Source organism: Tachypleus tridentatus, chromosome 10, assembly GCF_004210375.1.
Source record: "Tachypleus tridentatus isolate NWPU-2018 chromosome 10, ASM421037v1, whole genome shotgun sequence".
Lineage (NCBI taxonomy): Eukaryota > Metazoa > Arthropoda > Merostomata > Xiphosura > Limulidae > Tachypleus > Tachypleus tridentatus.
Window position 1 is genome coordinate 51,220,356 of NC_134834.1, and position 22,281 is coordinate 51,242,636.

General features: G+C 34.0%; 1 protein-coding gene across 2 annotated transcripts in view; it reads right to left on the bottom strand.

The window, feature by feature from the left end:
• eIF1A (eukaryotic translation initiation factor 1A) overlaps positions 1-22,281 on the bottom strand; it is a 47,175-nt gene extending 24,894 nt beyond the window's left edge. For both annotated transcript variants that reach the window (XM_076461374.1, XM_076461373.1), the window contains exon 1: positions 22,093-22,281. In XM_076461374.1, coding sequence (XP_076317489.1) covers positions 22,093-22,108 — 16 coding nt within the window. In that variant the 5' untranslated portion in view covers positions 22,109-22,281. The remainder of the gene's footprint in view (positions 1-22,092) is intronic.

Below are 22,281 nucleotides of genomic sequence, written 5' to 3' on the forward strand. Positions count from 1 at the left end.
AATAATAAATGTATCTATATACATCTTACCACTTCAGGAATAAATGAATTTACATTCATAACTTGTTCATTTATTAAAGATGTTTAGTGATTACATACACAAAATGTTAAATGAAATCTAAAAATATATATACACATAAAATACCAGCTTCACAAGTTTTGTTTTGCATTTGTAGCTTTATGTTGCAGAAACTTCACTCAAAATTTTAAAATATTTATTCTACAAAGTATTAAGTTCATATCAAAATTTAAGACAAAAATATGAACACTAAATATTTTCTTTACCTTTGTTAGATGGATATATGTGTAAATAAAAAAAAATTCACTAATCTATTTTAGTAATGTATATTCCATCTCTTGTTTATTAACTTACCTAATATTAATTTTACATCAAGTGTTCTTATTATAAAAGAATAAATTCAAATTCACATTCTTTACCATTCAAACATTTAAAACTCTTACAAGAATAAGATGCTTCTGCAAATGAGATAATAGCATGTTTTGTTGATATCTATATATAGCACATGTTGGATACACAACAGTTTAGTTTTCACATGGTTGTTAAATGTTAGTTATTTTAAATGCAATAGCTGTGACAAGTTTCCTTCAGTAAGTCAGTACGAGTCATACATTGTTGCACTACACTTTTGTAATACTGTTGACATCTTACTTGAAGTTCTCATTATGTGAATATCACTATAGGGCTAGATATTTCTACAGTTATCTTTGCATTTATACCACCACCATGGAATCCACTTCAGATATTGTCCATTATGGCTAAAATAACAATTATGCTGACTAATAAAACCTATTTTAACTGACTTTTTCACACTGTATCTAGACACATTTATAACTGGACTGACTTGTGGACTTTACTGATGTAAAGGAGACAATTATTTAAAGATTTGAATATAACTGTGATAACCAATAACATAACAAATTTTTGTTCAGTTTGACTTGTTCTAAATATATTCTTAAAAACAAATGGATTGTGTTGTCAACTTAATGTTGACATTTATCACCAAAACACCACAAACATTTACAGTAAGAGATGCACATCAAGATGAGATGTGTACAACAGCAAATGTCTAATATAAGCTGCATTAATCCTTTCATGATGTATAAAATGATTTATAAACTGTTAAGAATTAAAAAACTATTCTTCATTTCATAAATCTCAAATATGATTAGTGTAATCTTTAAAACCTCCCAAACAGATGTGAAATGTTTGTTTTCAGTAAAACTTTATATTTGATCTGTCATTTTCTCTACTCTTAACTATATACTGAATTCATGAATATTTGGAATAATCAAATACCATAAATTACTATCAGTACCATAGAACTCTGCTATAATTTATCAAGTTTAGTAACTAAGCTATATTTGGGTCGATAAAATTTTAAACTCATGAAAGACTTACCATACAGTTTCAAATCTAACAAGAAAAGAAGGAGTTTAAAGGAACACTTTGAGCTTTCAATTAGTCATTAACATATCATAGACAGAAGCAGGTGTACAGATGGAAAGGTTTCCAAAAATGGAAAAGTGGGCTAGGCTACTGTGATTGGTTGGTTTATTCAGTATTTAATGGCACAAAGCAGCTAGGTTATCTGCACCAAACATCCAGTAAAAGTTAAAAGTAAATTTTGTAAAATTCATAAAAGGAAATTAAGGTAAAACAAAACAGTTTTTTAAACTTTAAACAAATAACATAAAACCAATGTTTACATCTAGTCTACAACATTAAGAGAAAAACTACAGCAATTCAAGTTGCAAAGGACTTTCTGTAGCATAACTGTAATTATCATAAATCGCCAGGAAGACTAGCATGTAAGTACAAAAAAACCACTGTCAGTCACCTGAAGTTGGCCTTTCCAGTCCTGGTTCAGAGTTATTTGACATTATGGCCATTTTCAAAAAGGAAAGTAATACAAGTTTTAAAAGACATGTAGCTCAATTATAATAACTCACCAGGATGACTAACAGTTAGTTCAAACAGCAGCATTAGTAACCTAAAGTTGGCCTTTCCAGTCCTGGTTGAGTTATTTAACATTACAGCCAGTTTCTAATTTCAAATCGAACTAGATAAACTGATTTTTTAAATGAAGCCACATTAAAAAGGTGTAATGTATAAATTAAAAAACTTAAATAGCATTAAAAAGATTTATGGCCTTTAGAAAACTAAAAACATTACCAAGATGAACAGTGCCACCATCACTAATAAGTCTAACATTATGGACAAACCTTGGGACAAAACATGTTTAAAATGGTGCCATTGTTGAGAGTCATAACGACAAGTAAAATGTGGCTTATTGTGATCTGAGTGTTACATAAACTACACACTGGTGCATCAGTTCCAGATAAAAGAAAACAATAAGTTGAAAAACTGTGACCAATGCATAATCGAGTTAGAACAACTTCCTCTTTCCGATCCTTATAGAAGCAAGATGACCAAAGTAAAATAGATGGTTTTGTTTGGAAAAGCTTGTTTTTGCACTGCTCATTTTAAGTTGACTGCTAGCTGGCACAAAGCCAAGCCTTAAATACAGGACCATAGACCATGTGTGGGACAGGAACAGCAGTGATAATGCCAGAGCAGATAGACTTAGCTGCAGTGTTGGCTAGCTTGTTCCTGTAAATACCAACATGGCCCAGTATCCAGAAAACCTGAATAGAAGGAGATTTTAAAGAGAAATGGGCCAGTCAGTTTGGAATATCAGCAACAACAGGGTGTGAACTAATGTGAAGAGATTTGAGAGCCAGTAGAAAACTAAGCGAATTAGTATAAATAGTGCAGTTTGAGTACTGCTTAGCTTCTATGTGATCCAGGGCAAGAGAAATGGCATAAAGTTCAGCAGTGAACACAGAAGCTGTAGAGGGGATTCTGCACGCAACCACTGAACCACAACAAACCATGGCAGAGCCCACAGAGTCGCCTGATTTCAAACAATCTGTATAAACAGGAATGGAAGGTTGGTCCGGAAGATGTTCAGCAAATAGCAGGCAGTATTTCCAATCAGGAGTGTCTGCTTTTCTCAGATGAGTTAAAGATAGGTCACAATTGGGGACTGTAAAAAGCCATGGTGGGATGGGCTGACCAGTGGATACAGCAATGTTTTCCAAGGACAGACCCAATTCATCCAACTGCCCCTGTATACAAAGGCCAAAAGGAGCAATGACAGACTGTGTTCTGAAAAAGTATAGCCCACCAAGGAAAGAAAACACAACCCCAGGTGGGATGCTTTGGTAAAGAATGAAGTTTTGAAGCACATAGTAAAGACTGCTGCAAACAGCAGAAGGGCAAGGAAGGTTCATGAGATTATGTATAAGCTCTGAACTTGGGAAGGGCAGAAAGTCCCAGAGCTGAGCTGAAGTCCTTGATGATGAATAGGGTCTAACATCTTTAAGGCCGGTGGGTCTGGCAGAACCATAGACCAGTGATCCATAGTTGAGTTTTGATTGAATAAGAGCATGATATATCTTTACCATAGAACATAGTGGAGGAAGAGAGGATACAGAGGATGTTCAGTGCTCTTGTACATTTGGCATGTAGCTGCTTAATGTGTGGTATAAAGGTCAGCTTACAGTGAAAGGTAAGCCCCAAGAGCTTTGTCTCAGGGACCACTGGCAGCACTTTACTGATACGGAGTTCAGAATCAGGGTTAATACCCCATTGGCAGCAAAATTGCATGCTAATGGTTATGGCAAAAGAAAAGTTAAAGCCATTTGCTGTGGTCCACTTCAGTAAACAATTGAGAGCAGTCTGTAGTTGCCACTCAATATACCTCATGTTTGACAATTGACATGAGATGTGAAAGTCATCGACATAGAGCCCGTTTGTAACAGGAAGTTGTTCAGTGATGGCATTAATTTTTATACTGAAAAGTGTGACACTCAGAACACAGCCCTGAGGGACTCCAAGTTCCTGTAAAAAAAGAATAATAAAGTGTCAAACCCACACAAACTCGGAATCTCCTGTCCATTAAATTTTTTAAAAATAAAAACAAGCAAATGGTCACGTAACCCATATATATGGAAACCTCTCAAAATGCCATACCTCCATGTTGTATCATAAGCCTTCTCAATGTCAAAGAATATTGATATAAGATGTTGTCATTTGAGAAAGGCTTCTCTGATTGACGTTTCAAGTTGAATCAGGTGGTTCATGGTAGAGAGCTGTCATTGGAACCCACACTGGTTGGACAAGAGGAGGTTGTTTAATTCAAGAAACCAAACAAGACGAGCATTAACCATCCTCTCTAAGCTCTTACAGAGACAGCTCGTCAAAGCAATTGGACAGTAGTTTGAAGGAATTTTGAGATCCTTCCCAGTCTTGGAGAAAAGTAGGACAATAGCCTGGTACCAGGCATCAGGAAAAACATTCTTTTGCCAGATCCGGTTAGAAACAATCAGAAGAATAGCAAGAAAAGCAGGAGATAGATGGCACAGCATCTCATAGTGTATATCATCAGGTCCAACTGATGGACTGCCAGAACAATGAAGGGCCAGTCTGAGTTCCACCAGTGTAAAGGGACAATTATAGTCATAGAGACAATCAACTCTAAAGGAAAGAGATGATCACTCTGCCCAAGTATTGATGCCTAAGAAGGTGGAAGAAGAAGCAGAAGTGCTAGATACTTGGCAAAAGCTTTCACCAAGAGCATCAACGATGGTGTGGGTATCAGCTACTTCCTGGCGATCAGAGAGCATAATCGACATGGGGACAGAATTATATTGCCCACTGAACTTTCAAATCTTTTCCCATATGACTTTGGTACTGGTGGTTGAACTTAATCCAAGACTCCTTCTGGCTTTGATGTCTTACCCACCGAGTATGTGCATGGGCCTGCTGGAAAGCAGTGTGGTGGGAGAGTTTGCGATACCTATGAAAAGTATCCCAGGCTCGTTTTTGAGTCTTCTGTGCCATGTGGGAGGCAGGATTCCATCATGTATGAGGATATAGTGGAAAATGTGTTGAGGTTTTAGGAATACACTGAGCAGCTGGTTGTATAATACAGTCAGTTACTGCTGCCACACAGTCTTCTACTGATGACTTATAGATTATGACACGATCAGGTTTTGCGAGAGCAGTGAAAGAGGACCAGTTTGCCCAATCCAGCTTCCACCAGGGCATGTGGGTCGAGTGGCATCAACCACGGCCATTCTCTCTCAAGATTACTGGAAAATGATCACTGCTTCATGGATTATTGTCAACCCTCCATGAAAAATGGGAGAATAATGAAGGGGAGCAAACTGAGAGATCAATAGCAATAAAGGACTGACTAGGTGTATGGAAATAAGTATGAGAACCAGTATTGAAAAGACAAAGGCTGTGATCAGAGAGCATACACTCTACAGAGCAACCCCTCCTATCAATATCAGCATGTCTCCAGAGGGGATGATGTCCATTAAAGTCCCCCAGGATGAAAAATGGAGAGAGCAACTGTTCAATGAGAGCATCAAGGTCTGATTGATCATATGTTTTTCCAGGAGACAGCTAGAGAGAACAAACAATGATGGTATGACCCAAGAAAACATGGATGGCAATGGCCTCCAAGGGTGTGTTGAGTGGCAAAGACAGGGTGGGCACATGCTGATCAACCAACAGTGCCACCCTTCCATCATACAGCCTGTCATTTCTGCATATAGAAAATTGCTAAAAGGTAACTATATCAGCAGGTTTCAGAAATGTTTCTGGTAAGGAAAGACAAACAGGATGGTAGGAAGCAATCAGTGTTTTGATGTCATCCAAATTAAAATGTAAACCTCGACAGTTCCATTGTATCAGGGTTGCCATTTTTATTTACATGTAGGCAAGTTGGATGGAGAACCCTTCTGTTTATGACCATGTCTTTTTTCCTTACTGTCCTTATTCGAAGGAGGTCTTGACCTCCATGGATCATGCCCTGGGTCGATTGGGCAGGTCTTTGCTGTTGGAAGGGGATTCCAGAGACTGAGGACATGAACAAATGATTGTTTTGCATCTTGGGGTGAGAAGATGTACCCGAGGAAATGGCTGTACCTGGAACCAAAGGATGTGGATCTTGGGGTTTGGTGGAATGCATATAAGGGACAGAGCTAGGCTTCCACTAGCCATTAGCGAAAAGAAACAGCATGTGGCTAAAAATCTAGTGTTGGTTTTGCCACAGTGGTGAAAGATAATTTTTCGGTCGTGAATGGTTTTCCTTTACTTATTCTGCTCAAGTTTCAGTCTTAACAGCTTTCGTGGTTTTTATCGCTATCCATGCCATTAATGATGACAAATGAAAAGAGGTGCCCCCAACGAGTTGAAGAAACAAGAAATTCTTTAAAATCTACCACTGACTGTAATCTATATTTCCTTTATGTATTTTTATGATTTAAGGGATATGACAACTAACAAATTAAATTTTAAAAAAATTACTCAGTTGTGCTAATGATTTTTATTTTCATTTCTTATGCTACATGTTTGATTCTGCCTGTAGTACAGAAACAGTAATCAGAGAAAACCTGACTTTCATCAAACCAACATATGGTCTGTATCAAAGTGGAAATCCCAAGTTTCGTCAGACATCTGTTTCAATTTAGACCATGACAACTCCTAGATCAGATAAAAAGACGACTGAACAATTAGATAAAGTTTTTTTCAAAAGAAGGTCGAAGCAACAACATCAACTGATGGTGGGAAATCCACTTCCAAAAGAAAAGACAACTCTAAAGAAACTGGAGCTTGCAGCAGTGATGAGACTGTCAGTGTGAAAAAAAATATATACCCACGATTTTCACAGAGTTGTTAAAGAAACTTGGTTTTCAGTTTCCTTGGCTGGAACAAGTTTCCCAACAAAATACATTTCATTGCAAATTATGCAAAGACAACAAGACAAATATTTATGCTACCACTGGGAAAACTGCTACTAAGCCTAAAAAAGACAACTTTGTGAATCATGCACAGTCAGAAGATCATTGCAGTGCAGTACCATCACAAGTTTTGAAAGACATGTCAACTGCTGCTTGGAATGTGTATGTGGGGTATAAAGGTGGCATTCAGGCACAGAAAGCCACATTACTTGTACAAGCAAAGGAAGCCACCCAAACTGTGAAGTTTCATTCCCTCCTTTCACTACAAGTCTTCAATGTAAGATTATTCTTTATTCTAGTACCAATAAAATACTTTGTTTTCTACAGTATTTTTTTAAAACAAAAAGCAATTTGACATTTTTTTAAAAGTGAAACATTTTGAAAAGGTCTATCAAAAATTAAGTAGCTGGCCAACTCTTCTAAATATCTGTGTTTATTACTTTAATTGGTGGTCTTATTTCAAAACACAAGTTCTTATATATTTTTTTAACAGGGAGTGACCTCTAAAAAACTACAGACTCAGTCACAAAGTGGAACAGAGAGCTTCATATACACCCACAGCCAATCTCTGGATGATATGTACAGTGCCCTAAATCATGTAGTTCAGGATGAAATGCAGGCAGACTTCGAGCATCGCCTTTTCCATTTTTTGCTCTTGAAGCAGATGAAGCAATTGATACAGGAAACACCTCTATACTGATAATTTATATCACGTATCATTAGGTGAGGTTACAAGTCGATTCCTTGCTGTGCGTGAGCTGACCAACACTGGGGCTGATTCTACCTAAAACACAATGCGCTCAGTCATGACAGATCAAGGATTGTTTGATGTTGACTGGGTTAGACTTGCAACTGATGGTGCAAATGTCATGGTGGGAATAAAAACAAATGTTGTTACAAAATTTAAGAAGGAATGCTCCTTGATAATAACAAGTCATTGTTTAGCACACAGATTACAGTTGGAAGCTGAAAAGGCAGCAAACCAAATGCCATACCTTGGGAAGTACATTTCAGTTTTGAACCACTTTGCAAAAAAGCCAAGTTGTGTCAGGTTCTGGAAGAGAGCAAAGCATTGAGTAGAGAGAAAAGCAACAAAATCAAGCAAGTGTTCTTCACACGATGGCTCTCCTTTAATGATTCTGTCCAAGCACTAGTCAACTGTTGTGCATCTGTGACTTGCAGATCATAGCAATGGAACATGGTACTCCAGGCTGAGCCTTGCTACATGGTCTACTCCAGCAAATGTCATGTTACAGCTTTGTCATGATGACATTTTTTGGTTGATGCTGTTGGCATTCTTGGACTTTTGTCAAGATCTCTACAGATCATATCTTATGATCAGGTTAAAGCAACTATTGATGGGTCAATTCTGTCATTGGTATACATCCCTGGTCCTTACACACAGACTGCACTGAAGGAACTCCCACAAGCTCCTGATGCCAGTGGTTACACTTCTTACAGAGGCCATGACAAAAATATTGATAAACACCATGAAAAGTACAAATCAGCTGCTGAGTCATTTGTTGAAGAGGCAGTCACAAGACTACAAGTAGCATTACCATGTCACAGCAGAGCAGTATCTGATGAGGATGATCTGAAGAAACTCATTCTGCACTTCCCACCTTTTATCAATGAGGATGAGGCACTGATTGAATGGCTGCTACTAAGGAACATAATGCTCACAAAAACAGAAACACAAAGAGCTTTTACAAGAAATGCAACCACCAGACACATCAAACTTTTCCAAATCTGTCTCAACTTGCAGCAATTGGATTAATGATTCCAGTTACTTCTATTGACTATGAGTGGGGAATTTGCAGGTACAACAGCATCAAAACATACACCAGGAGCAGTCTGTCTGTGGCCAAGACAGAAATGTTACTGAACTTATCCATGGAGTCCAAACCTTTAGACCATTTTAACTTTCACTCTGCATTCAGATACTGGGTCACTCACACAGACAGACATGGGTACCATTCCCTGTTGAAGAAATATACTTCAGAACCTCAGGTGTCAACTTCTACCACATCTTCTGTTGAGAATGATTTGGCTGAAGACCTGTCATAGGATTTATCTACTTACAAGTCATGCTACCGTATTTTAGTTTTAAGTCAATTCTTTTTGTTTCTGTGTTATTTTAAGAAATGTATCTATTTTCCTCTTTATCGTGTTTATTTTGTTTGTTTTTTTTTGGCAGGGAAGTTTACTGGGGAATAAAAAAATAGTACAAAACTTAATGTCTTGTAGATTTTCATATAATTACAGCTATTTTTTACTGGAAAGAATTGATGCATATTCAGTCACATACCACACAGTTTTCAGCCAAAAGAAAATTACTTTGTTTAGCCACAGTAACTAAAAGTTATTTTTCTTGTGGAAGCCCAGCAGAGATAGGTGTTGAAGGTGATTCATCAACTTTTTTAACCATGAAGGTCAAAAGACTTTTCATTTGTTTGGAGAATGATTCTTTAGGAGGCACAGAGAGATCTGTCTTCACTCCCACAGTAGTTGTAGAATGAAATGCAGCAGCATACGTCCGAGATGAGGTGGTGGACAGCACTTTTTGAGCCTCAGGGTAGGTAATGTTATGAATCATGTTCAAACGCTGCACCTCTTTTTTTCCAACCATTTAGGGCAAGAATGAAAGTATGATGGGTGAGAGCCATTGCAATGGTCCTCACTCTATATATGGCCGTACTCTGCAATTAAGATAACCTGCCTTGATGGTGGCAGGCGGACGTGGTCATGTAAATGTGAGAATGAGGACATTAGTCGACACCATAATTCCATCTTTGCAAGTGGATATATGCCTCACTGCGAAAACTCCTGGGGTGGAGAAACTAGTATCTCCAACTCTGAGATGTTCTTCAAACCCCTCTCAAGAATAACTCCTTGTGATGAATTCAAACTAGCATGAGATGTAACCTCAACAGATATATCCCAAATTGCCTCTGAATGCAAGAGTTCACTGTGTCAAGATGTGGATGTTTCCACAAATATGTCACCAGATCAAAGCTTCTTTACTGACTTTGGAGAGCCAGCATGTCTCTCTAGTCCCTTCTGAATGAAAAAGGGAGATATTTGCCCTAAAGGTTTGTCTGAAAGTAAATGCAATAAAAAAATGAGGTACAACAGGTGGTACAGATGGTGAGGATTGCTGCTTAGAATCTTCAAGACGTGGTCATTTACCATAATAAAGAAAGAAATTTTGGTGCCCACTGACCCCACCCACCATGGAGCCTTACGAGTAGATGCACGACAATGTCAAACAAGGACATTGCAGCAACACCAGGGTTTCGTGAGCACTATATCCAAACACCAGCATCAGATACAATGTCCACAACACCTGTTGAGAACATCCAACACTGGTACTTGGTTGACCCTAGCCAGAGTGGACCAGCCAACTGACCGAAGGCTGCCCGTCTACAGGAATTCAAGGCCAAAATGGTGTGTTCAGGTTGGACCCCTCAACCACCAGGAACCTCTCCTCTCCTTCACAGGTTGCCATGCACAGCAAATATGTGGGTGGATGTTTAGATCCCACAGGAGGTAAACTAAAAGAACAGAACCTTCACTGGGAGTTCCCCTCACCATAAACAGGAATCCACACCGAGGAGAGGCTACTGTGTTTGGTTAAGTAAATGTAGCAATATATCAGCAAACAGAAGAGATGGGAGGCTCTTATTTTATACTGTAACTTGTCAATACAAGTAATTTCATTTCCTATTTCATAACAAAGCACAGACTTGGTATTTGGACATCATCAACATCTAATATGAACCAGCGTTGCATTTAACATACAATGTGACAAAAATTGAGATTCAGACAAGTTTTTGTAATATTTACTTTTAAATGAAGTTTATTCATAAATATTAAAATTTAAATTATAATATACAATTTGATACTAAAGTTATTCAAAAATTCATAAATAGTAGTTCAATAAAATTTTGAATGCAAGCCAACAAATGTGACACAGCCTTCGATCCATATCAATAGGGTTAAGACAATTATCTAAATAAGAAAATGGAAAAGTTAAAGTAAATACCGAGACGCATTCCAAGCTACAATACGCGAAATAGAACCTAGCAATTTATTGTCTCATCTACATTGAACAAATGCAATCATAGTAGAAAGAATATATTATCAACATTACTTAAAACTAGTTTATAAAAATTCCACTGGCAGAACTTTGGTTGGAAGAAAACAGAGGAGAAATACATGCAAATGGCTGCTGTGTAACAGGTTTTGACTATAACCAATTATTTTACTTTTGCTTTGCAATGACAATGAAATTAAACCAATAAGATGGAGGATTTACTTGCAAAATAAGCATACAATACTAGTTAAATCATTGTACCAACACAAATATGTTAATAAAAATTTGTTTTTGGACTATGCAATCCAGATGGTACTGGATCCATGCAAGTTGCAAGAAAAATGGCAGTCCAACAATCTTTTGAGAATTTCAAAAGTACAATTTATATGTAATCACTTGTTTTTACCCTCTATATAGTCTAACAGCATAGTTAGGAACTGATGTACAATAAGTAACATAAGTGTTTTGGAACAACCTGAGACCTATGGATCCATTATGGTTGTTCCATACTTTAAAATTTTAAAAGAAAGTCTTAAAGCCAGCCCTTTATTATTCACATACTTAGAGCTTTCTCTTAAACTCATTTAAATTTACTGCCTCTACAACATTCAAAGGCAACTCATTCCAAAGGCCAATTATTTTGTCAGAAAAATTAAACTGTCTTACTCTCCTACCTTACTAAAATGTATACTTGGATCCCCTAATCCTTATTTTCTGTTAAATATGAAACAAGATGATGCATCATCACCAGTAATTCTATTCAATCTTAAAACCTCAATAAGATGCCCTAACTTTTAAGAAAAAATTTGAAATATCTCAGCTTCTCCTTGTGTGACAAGCCTTACCTCCCAGGCACCATTCTAGCAACCCTTCTCTGAACCCTTTCCAATGTCTCTCCTTGTTACCAATTGTGTTAAAATTATTAATCAGAATATAAAGATTAAACTGTCTGAATGTTGGATGCACAATGCTCTGATTGATAATTTGATTACAGTAGTGTCCAATTTGCTTTATATTATCAAAGATTTAATCAATGAACATTTGTTTATTCAGAATGAAGGATTTAATACTTTTCAAATTATTTTTCATGATAGTTTTAGTATTGTGGGCTTGAATGGATATTTTGAATTAAAGTTTTGTAATTTTGTATTTCAGTCTAAGTCAATTCTTTACTCCAATTGCAAATTCCATATAAGTGACTTGTGTACTCCACTTGTGACAGTATATCTGGACTTTCATAAATTCATTTGTAACTGGTGTTAAATTTGAACCTCAAACAACCAGCTTACAAGGCCTCCCTTTGCAATTACATGTTTGTTAGATAGTGATTAAATTACTGAAAAAAGAAATTCACCAAATGGCAGTGCCAGTTGCCACCATGTTACTCTATTCAAATAAAAAATAAGTGTTTTAATATTAACTCCTGAAAAAACAAATCAACCTGCACTTACTTCACAATATCAGGACAAATTTAAATAATGAAATTGATGCTGATATTAATCCCTTGATAATAAGAAAGACAAGTTAAAAATAAAGCTCAGAAACAGACAATATTTTCCCCAAGGATGTAAAGTAGGTCTAAAACTGGATACAGGAGCTTCCTCTTTCACTTTTGGTAACTGTTGTGAGAAAAAGTAATACAGTTTACTAATGTTGGAATTTTACAGAATGGTTTGGATCAATTAATATTTTGGACAAGCATCTGAAAATTACTTTTAATTAAGTAAATACAAGAGTTATCAATTCATAATTTTGATACACATTTAACACTGATGAGAATACACTTGATAACATAAATGAAGGATAGGAACTTTGGCACAACAGTGAATAAGTCACTCAAGCCTGTGAAACAATGTTCTGTTGCTGACATTAATATAATTATAAGCAATTATATTTACAAATAAATGACTTAAATCTCACTTGGAATACTGCATATAATTTTGATCTTTTCAAGAACACTGTCCTTGAAAACAATTTAGACAATAGTTAATAGGATAATTTTTGGAATTGTAGGTACCTTACTCTATAAAGATAAATAGGTTTGGGCAGTTTTATCAATATGATCATTTACCTATGAATAGAAACAGCTACTTTGATTATTGTTATGTAAACTAAGCAATATTAATAAACTGATTAATTTATATCAGATCTCATGAACAGTCTAATCTAAAGGAGTTTTTGATTATTTCAACAACCAGTCAAAATTATGATCCAATTGACAAATGAAAAAAAGAATAATCAACTATTTTTTCCTTATAAAAATGATAGTTTGAAGAATATTGTATTAATTAAATACTCAAACAGGATCACTGATTAATAATTAAGCAAATACTAATCAATAAGCTCTAAGAATAGGTTAAGATCTCCATCTATTTTTCTTTTAATAAAAGATAGACAAGAGGTGATCTTATTGAAGTGTACAAATTATTTGGGAATCAACTGGATAAACACTTACAGTTCCTTTATTATACACTGTGCAAGTAAGATTAGATAACAAGTTTAATACTTAAGTTTAATTTGTAACTAATTAACACCCCTAGAGGCACTGCAAACTACAAAGGGGGTGGCACTAATTATAGTATTTGTGCAGTTGTGAATTTTTTTTCAAGTGGTTTGTTAATTTCAATACTAATAAATGTGTGTACATGTTCTTTTCTCCTTTTTTTCAAATAAAATTTGCAGTACCAAAGATGAATTACAACAGCTGTAACATAATCTTTATAAAAAAATAAATGAAGAGGGTGCTATAGTAAGAAAAGTGGCATTTATTAGGGGCAATATGGTATTTTGATAAGACATAGCCCTAGTTAAATATTTTTAACAAGGTGCCTGACTTATTAAATGAGTTACCAACAATAGCAGAGACCAACACACGAGTTTTGAGATGAAAATCAATGATTTAGTGAAAAATCATTGGTTCAAATTTTATTTTCTCAAGGTCAGTGTAAAATAGACTTGTTAAGGACCAAATGATACCTTATTGTCCTTAAATTAACCTTGTGGAAATATATTTTCATATTTGTAGCTACTACTACTACTACTTCATATCAAATAAATACTCAATATTATATTATTAAATAACAAGAAAATTTACTATTAGTTGCTACCCTAAAAACATCTGCTTTGTAAATAAATGATTAAAAACTGATAACATCACTATTCACTCACTAAGTCTGATTTACTATACTACTCTTGATGACAAGAAACCCACTTAAAATAAAAATACATCTCAGAACATCCAAAAGCTGCTCTCTCTTATCAGTAGGTGTTAATACCCATACCAGCCATTCCGAGATATAAACTACTACTCTAGCTGGTCTGATGAGCTCTGGTTTTGAGCTGAATATGACAAATGTAGAATAGTTAATATTAAAAAAAAAAAAGCATATTATCATTTGTTTTCACTCATGTTAAAACTAGGAGTTAAGCATTCACAGTTTGTTAGGTGTGATCAACGTGATGAGCATGTATTATTTGGGAATTCAGAACTGTTACATACTTTTAAAGAAGCTACTAGTAACAAGAATATATAATCTGTATGTAATTTTTAAATTGAAGACTATCTTAATTAGGAGCAATAGATAAGTGTAAGCTATGAGAAATGGCAAAAGGATTTCAAAAGGGCCTTAACCTCACTGTAATGGGTGACAGGTCAAAAGCTGTCATCACATTTGCTGACTTGCACTCAAAATATTACTGAAATACTACTTTATAAAATTATACAACTTTGGTACAAAATTTTAGATAATTCAATTATGAGCATTATACATTATCCAATTTCTGAATTTAAAAGTAAATATTAGAAGAACACACCTAAATATTAACTTTTGTTTGTCATGGGGTATGTTGAATAGAGTATTGGTTCAAATTGTACATTTGTGATGTCCAATACAAAGTCTATAACTTTCTACAAATTACTGACACTGACAAGATAGAATACAAAAAAAAACTTCCAATTTTCAATACACCTATATATTGCTCAAATTCTGAAACTCAGACCGTGGACCTGCCCACCTATTTTCATTTTTGGAAATCCTCATGTACATGCACTTGTGTCATATGACTAACCAATCAAAAGCTCAGAATGTTTCTTTAGTAACTTTCCCAGTCACTTTGAAATTTATATTAACTCATTCTTTCAATCCAAGATTTCATGCTGGTAAGGCAAGTCTTTATTCAGTCAAACTTTTACTTTTTTTAGACCCAAATACAGTTTTGTTACCAAATTTGATAAATTACAGGGATATTCTATGGTACTGATAAAGAAATTTATATAAAATGTATATATAAAACCTTAAAAAATTTTATTCCACCTCCTCCGTGTATGAAACCTGATAGGCTTAGCAAGTTATGGCAAGCAGAAAATTACTACAATATTTAAATGAAATGTAACTATTTTTACACTACAACAGACAAGATAGGTCACCCTGTAAATGCCAGCTTTATATTCTTGAACATGGTAAAGTGTGCATATGTGCTATATCAATCAAATTTATATATATGTATAATGTTATGAAACTTAAGCTATTTAGATTAAACATTTGCATTTTTATGTTATAATCTGCAGTCATTATAGAATAGAACTGAAAAGGCATAATTTCATAATTTTTTTATGATGATTCCAAAGGTTAGTCAAATTGACAGACCTCTCAGTTAGGGTAGAGGTATTAACAGAAAATATAGTTTTACTGAAAACAAACATCTGAAATGTGTTTAAAAGGTTTTAAAGACTACACAAATAATATTTGAGACTTTTGGAAATAGTGTTTTTTTACTTATAAAAATCACTTTGCACCTGGAGTAGTAACGTTTTCACAAGCAACCTTAGTAAAAATACTTCATTAAAAATCTGACTGCGTATAAAAGATTTGAAATCTTTACTAGAAGACTACCTTATTTTGTGAAGGTACACATACTGGATCAAACGTTATAGTATAAGTTTTTAACTCACATTACTACACAGAGCCCATCATGAAAGGGTTAATCTTTTACATGCATGAGATACATTAGCTAATTATGTAATTGTAACAAGTATTTTATTAAGCAACATATCAGCTCTTGGCTTGTACAGATTAACTATTGAAAGGAAGAAAAACAAGAGAATCAAAGGATAAGCTTGCAGAGATAGTTTCAGGTGATTCCTTGACAAGGCATGTGGATAAGATAGTCTTTTGGGTAAACAAGGAGAAAATAATTAGAATATACTACCCAGGGGCACAAGTAGAGGATATAACTGACAGAACAAAAATTACACAAAAGAGGGCTAGCAATGATACAGTTTTTGTTGTGCACATAGGAGCCAATTATGTAGGAAAAGGTATGTTAGAGAAACTAATCAGTCTTCTTGCTATGGGTCTTTCTATGGTCAGGCATTAAAAAGTATCTCACATTTGTAGACTTGTATTTCAAATTTTATTAAAACACCATTTTATGGATTATGTAAACAAGTTTTATATCAAATTGTAGATAATTAAAATTTTAGTATTATACACTTATTTCTTAAATTAAAAGTAAATATTTAAAAAATTCCCAAATACCAATTTTCGTGTCATGTAGTATGTTGATTGAAATACTGTTTAACATTAGATGTTTGTGATATCAAAATACCAAGTATTGTTTTGTACAAATTAGGAACTCAAATTAACAATACTGACAAGCTAAAATACAAAGTAAAATCTTGTACCTTTTTAGTTTGCTTATATGGCTTATGTACTGAATCAAACAAAATGGCCCCATAAAACTATTTTTCAAAATTGTCCCCTACATAGTTACTTCATTATACACGATTAACCACTTGACAGCTTAGAATGTCATCCTAGTGGTTTTCTCAACCATTTTAATCTATTAAAAAAGGATACCAGTTTTTTTATACCAAAATTTCAAGGAAGTAGGTTGTGTCTTTAGTCTGCTCATTGCTTCATATTTCTTTTAGACAAATTCAACTTAGTTACTAAACTTAAATTATAGTGGAATTCTATGGTATCAGTATCATTATTTATGATTTTTTTGATTATTCAATTTTGTGTATATATATAAAACCTAAAAATGTTTTGTTCAATATCCTCTACACGTAAAATTTTAAAAGGCTTAGTAACCTGTGTCCAGCAGCAACCAAACTCAAAAGTCATAACCAGATAACTGGTTATTTATTGTTCTATATTTTAAGAAAAACAAGTATAATTTTTTTTAACAGTAAAAATCTATATATGTATATATTGAGCAGCATTAAAAATGCAACAAGTAATGAGCTGTTTCATACAGATTAAGCAATAATGGTGCAAACATGCCTGCATTTTAATCATGAGTATTCTCTGAAAACAATTCAGCAGTTCAGATCATTTTAATCAGTGTGATTACATGTCAGTATTCAAACCCATCAAAAGTGACCAATCCCTTGCTGTTGTACATAATGTAACAGTATGGAAAACCTTTTGTATGCAGTACACACTGTTCCTTCAGCCAATAAAATGCTGGGTTTTAAAAGCTTAATTTCATCACAAAAAAAAGATGCTATGACTGATGCAAGAAAGCAGAGACCAGGCAGTCAAGATGCTAATGACAGGGATAAAACCAGCCAGGGTCACAGCACAGTTTGGGGTGCACCTTCATGCATGAGAATATGCATCTGCACATAGCAAGGGTGTGTGCAACTTGTTTGAATGAGAACATGAATGTTCTAGACTGGCCTCCATATTCACCCGATATGAATCCCATTTTGCATCTCTGAGACATTCTGAATCAGCGCATCCATCATTGGGATCCTGCCCCCAGCTCTCTCGCCGAACTATGTGCAGCACTTCTGGCTGAGTGGGACATCATTCCCGACAGGCAGATTGACAATCTGGTGACATCTATACCATACAGGGTCCACGCTCTTCTGGCAGCAAATGGAGGACATACCAGTTATTAGTGTTCTCAAATCCTTAAGCTGTTTGTGTGCAATTTCTAATCAACTTTGAATATTGTGTAGTGCAAAGACATGATGATTTCATGTAATGTACATTCAAAACTTATGTTTAATCTAACATTAAAATTGTTTAACTGTATGTACATTGCTGCAGGCTTTAATGCCTCTCAGTATATAATAATTTAAATGTGTCTGTATATTACAAAATACTAGTCTACTTAAACATAGCCAAAACAGGGAAATCTAAAGGTTAGTTTTAAATTATTGGATATGGTAACATAAGTACATGTGCACTGCATCAATGCAAGTTATATCAGCTGAGTACAACTAGAAAGTCAATATAATAGATAAAATATAGATATATGTATAACATTGATACCTAAACTACTTACACTAAACAATTCCATTTTCATGTTAAAATACAGTGCCTCTAACACAATAAACAACTTATATTTCCTAATTTCTTTTTCTATGTTTATTACATTGGTCATTTGACAGACCCCCACACAGTTATAGTATAGAAAATAAAATAACGTTTTACTGAAAACAAATGTTTGAAATGTATTTGAGATTTTAGAGATTACACAAATAAGATTTTTGAGAATAGATTTTGATCATAAGATGTAATCACTTTGCACTTGGAGTAGTAATGAAACAGATTCAATATTTTCACAAACCAATCTTTAGTAAAAATATTTCATTAAAAAGGATATTAACAGTTTACCAAATTTTGTAAAAAGACACGTGCAATATCACTGTGTGCAAATGTGTATATGCACTTACGTATATTACACTGAGCCTGTTGTGAGAGTTAAATGCATGCAAGATGTGAAGATTGGCTGGATGGAGTTGTGGGATCAGTTCAGTGGAGAAGAGAGCTTTATGAAATGGGTGTTTTACATTCAACTAGGGTAGGCCAAGGCTTGTTTGCAAGGGCTGTTAACAAGAAGTTGTAAACAAGGACTAGACAGTGGTGAGGACTAGGAAAAATTAAATACTAAAAAATGTAAAGAAAAATTTAGCATAAGAAATTAGTAGAGCAATAGCTTGAAGGATAAACGTAATTGTTGCTACTGTAATGCTAGAAGTACAAGAAATAAAAGAATTACTTTTGGACACTAGTAAAAATAGAGGAACTTAATATAATGGGAATAACTGAAACATGGTCAAATGTGAATGATTTTGATTACAGAAATGTCTCTGAAATAGGATTATAGGTTATTTAATAAGGATAGAGTACTAGAGAGGGGAAAAAGTGACTTTATATGTAGAATGTAAATTACATCCTGTTGAAGTTCAGGGTATCAAAGGTTAAATCCATGTGGGTTTCAATTAGCAGATATAAAGGGAAAAGGCTTTAAGAGGAGATATGATACAGACCACCACATGATACAGATAAAATCAGCAAGAAACTTTAGAGTGAGGCTAAGATTTCAGTAATAACAATTATTGGTGATGTCAATTTCAGGTATACAGCTTGGAAGATGCTCGAGTCAAACCATAAGGCAGAGATGTTTTTGGAAACTGTTCAGAATAGATTTCTTCACCAATCGGTGAAGAAACCCATAAGAAAAAATTCAATTTTAAAATTATTAATAACATCTAATACAGAGATTGTTGAGAGATTTGAAAACATCTTGGTACAAGCAATCATTGCTCTATTAGGTTTGATGTTTTGCAACATATGGATATCGGGAATAATGATAGTTTGACTAGAACTTTAAAAGAAAAAACAAATTTTGAAAGGATGCAACAAAAATTCTGTTGTAAATTAAACAGCTGAGTTAATTGGAGACAAAAATGAAATGTGGATAACTTAAATATTCAAGATATTTTTTAATAGAAAGAAAAGGATGGCTACAAGTAAAAAACAAGGTTGGCTTACAATTAGTATACAGGATAAAATTAAAGAAAACATCACAAATTTAAATTTTCTGGTAAGATAGGAAATTATAGAAGGTCAAACAAAATTAGGACATAAAAAAGGATTGCGTGAGAAATGTTTGACTTAAAATGTTAAAATTAACAGTACAGATTTCTTGAAATATACTAAGGGTAAACAAAATGTTAGGATGGGTTCAGGAACCTTGAGAGATGATAACATAAGGCATGTATCAATGATTATGAAATAGGTAAGTTATTAAATTTTGCTCTTTCATCAGTAAAAACTGATGAAGATTTAAGCAGTGTTTCTCATTCAACTATTAACAGATGAAAATAAATTTGAACAAGGTTACTGTATTAATTCTGACCTTGTTAAAGAAAAAAGTGGGAAGTTTGTCAAAAAAAAAAAAGTCTCCTGGGCCAGTTATATCCCAAAGGTTTTCAAATGTTAAGTACTGGGTATGTGAGCCTCTTGCTACTATTTTTCACAAGTCTTTAAATAATGGGCAGGTATCCCAAAGAATTAAAAGATAATGTCACTTCTCTTTTCAATGAAAGTAATACAAAATATCTCCATGATTATAGGCCTCTTAGTCTTACACAAGTTGTGGGAAAAGTTTGGAAACTGATAAAAGATCTCTTAGAAAGTCATTTAACAAATTTTATTGGATAGTCAACAGGGTTTAACTGGAGAAAAATCTTGTCTTACAAATCTTTTAACATTCTTTGAAAAGGTTACTGCTAATGTTGATGATGGCATGGGCATAGGCTTGGTATACATTTGCCACATAAAAAGCTTGTAAGAATATTTTCTTTATAGTTGTGGGGGATAAGTTAAGAGATTGTAAATGAGAATGGTTGGATGGAAAAAAGCATAGGGTTATTACAAATGTAGTTCAGTTAAACTGGATTAATGTCACAAGTAGTAGTACCTTATGGTTCAGTCTTATGACCTTTGTTCTTTAATTTATAACAGTGAGACTGATGAGGAATTGGTTAATACATTAGTTAAATTTGTTGATATTAAAGTATGGATACTGCCGCTTTACAAAAGAATCTAAATCTTTAATAAGCAAGTTGGATGAAAAAAAATGGCTGATGAGTTTTTTATATAATGCAAAGTAATGAATGTGCATTATCATAATTTGAATTACAAGAACTTAGATGGGAATAATCTCAATCATGTCATGAAAGAAAGTGATTTTGGTTGATCGCTCTTATTCATAAGCCATCTAAGAAGGTGCTGTTACTAGTATTAGGACAAACATTATTTTAAGTTATATCTAAATAAATACTGAATACATGTCTAAAGAGATTAAAATTTTATTATGTAGGTTACTAGTTATGTCATACTTGGAGTATTGTGCTCAGTCTTGGGCTCCTTACTTACGGAAGAACATTGAATTCTTGGAAAGGTGCAAGAAAATTACTAGAATGGTGCATGGAAAAAAACTGCCATATGCCTGATTATGAGGATATATTAAAATCTCTTAAAATAGTTTAATCTTGAAAAATAAAAAGTGGTTATCTAACAGATCTTTTTTATTATACAGGGAAATGATAACTGATGCAACATTTTTTTTCATACTTAACAGCAAAAATTGTAGGGCTAGGGGACAAATATAAATTTTGGCAATGTAGAAGTCACCTTCACCTTAGTTTTATTTTTCTAACAGGGTGGATGGTCTTTGAAATGGATTGCCCTCAGATATTGTGGAGAGAGTAAACTTAAGCAATTTTAGGAAAAAGGTTACTAAATAATGATAAGGGCTAGATTTAAGATTTATTTATTGAAGTTTTAATGTAAAGGATGGGACAGTCAAGATGGACCAATAGGTCCCTAAGCATTTTTATGTTAATAAATAGTTACACACGAGTAACATTAATTATTAAAATAATAAAAATATGAGTGGGTTATAGTTACACTTAAACAACTTAGAGTACATGAAAATTCGAAAGCAAATGAATAGTCACTAACTCCCTATCTAAAACGAATAAAATGACATCAGATTACACAAATCTTTGTCATTACGACATTTATAATACTAATTGTGGTAATACTAACGTAAATTTAGACCTCTCGACTCTTAGAAATACAAATATAAGAGGTCGAGAATTAATTAACAACTGAAGTAGATCTGAAATCCTAAATTACATAACTTATGCTTTAATTCTCAAATAGTAAGAAAGGTAGCTGATGAACTTAATCACTGAAAATAACATTTGTATATGTCACTGGTACCACCAGTAAAACGTAAAATAGACTTAGGCCTAACTGTTATGAGTTACAAGTCTACATGTTTATTATGACTACGAAATACTGACTGACAGATACTAATTTTACATAAGTGACAGAATAATATATTTACCTTTATTTTTCGGCATTTTGAAAGACTTTTACAAACTTCTGAACAGAGAGTTATCCAAAATGTATAATTTAACTGACTTCAGACCTAATCCAAATAATTCAATATGGTGACCAAAAACTCAAAACACCACTAGGACCACTTACAACAGAGTTTCGAAAGACTACTTGTCTGAAATGTCTCAAATTATAA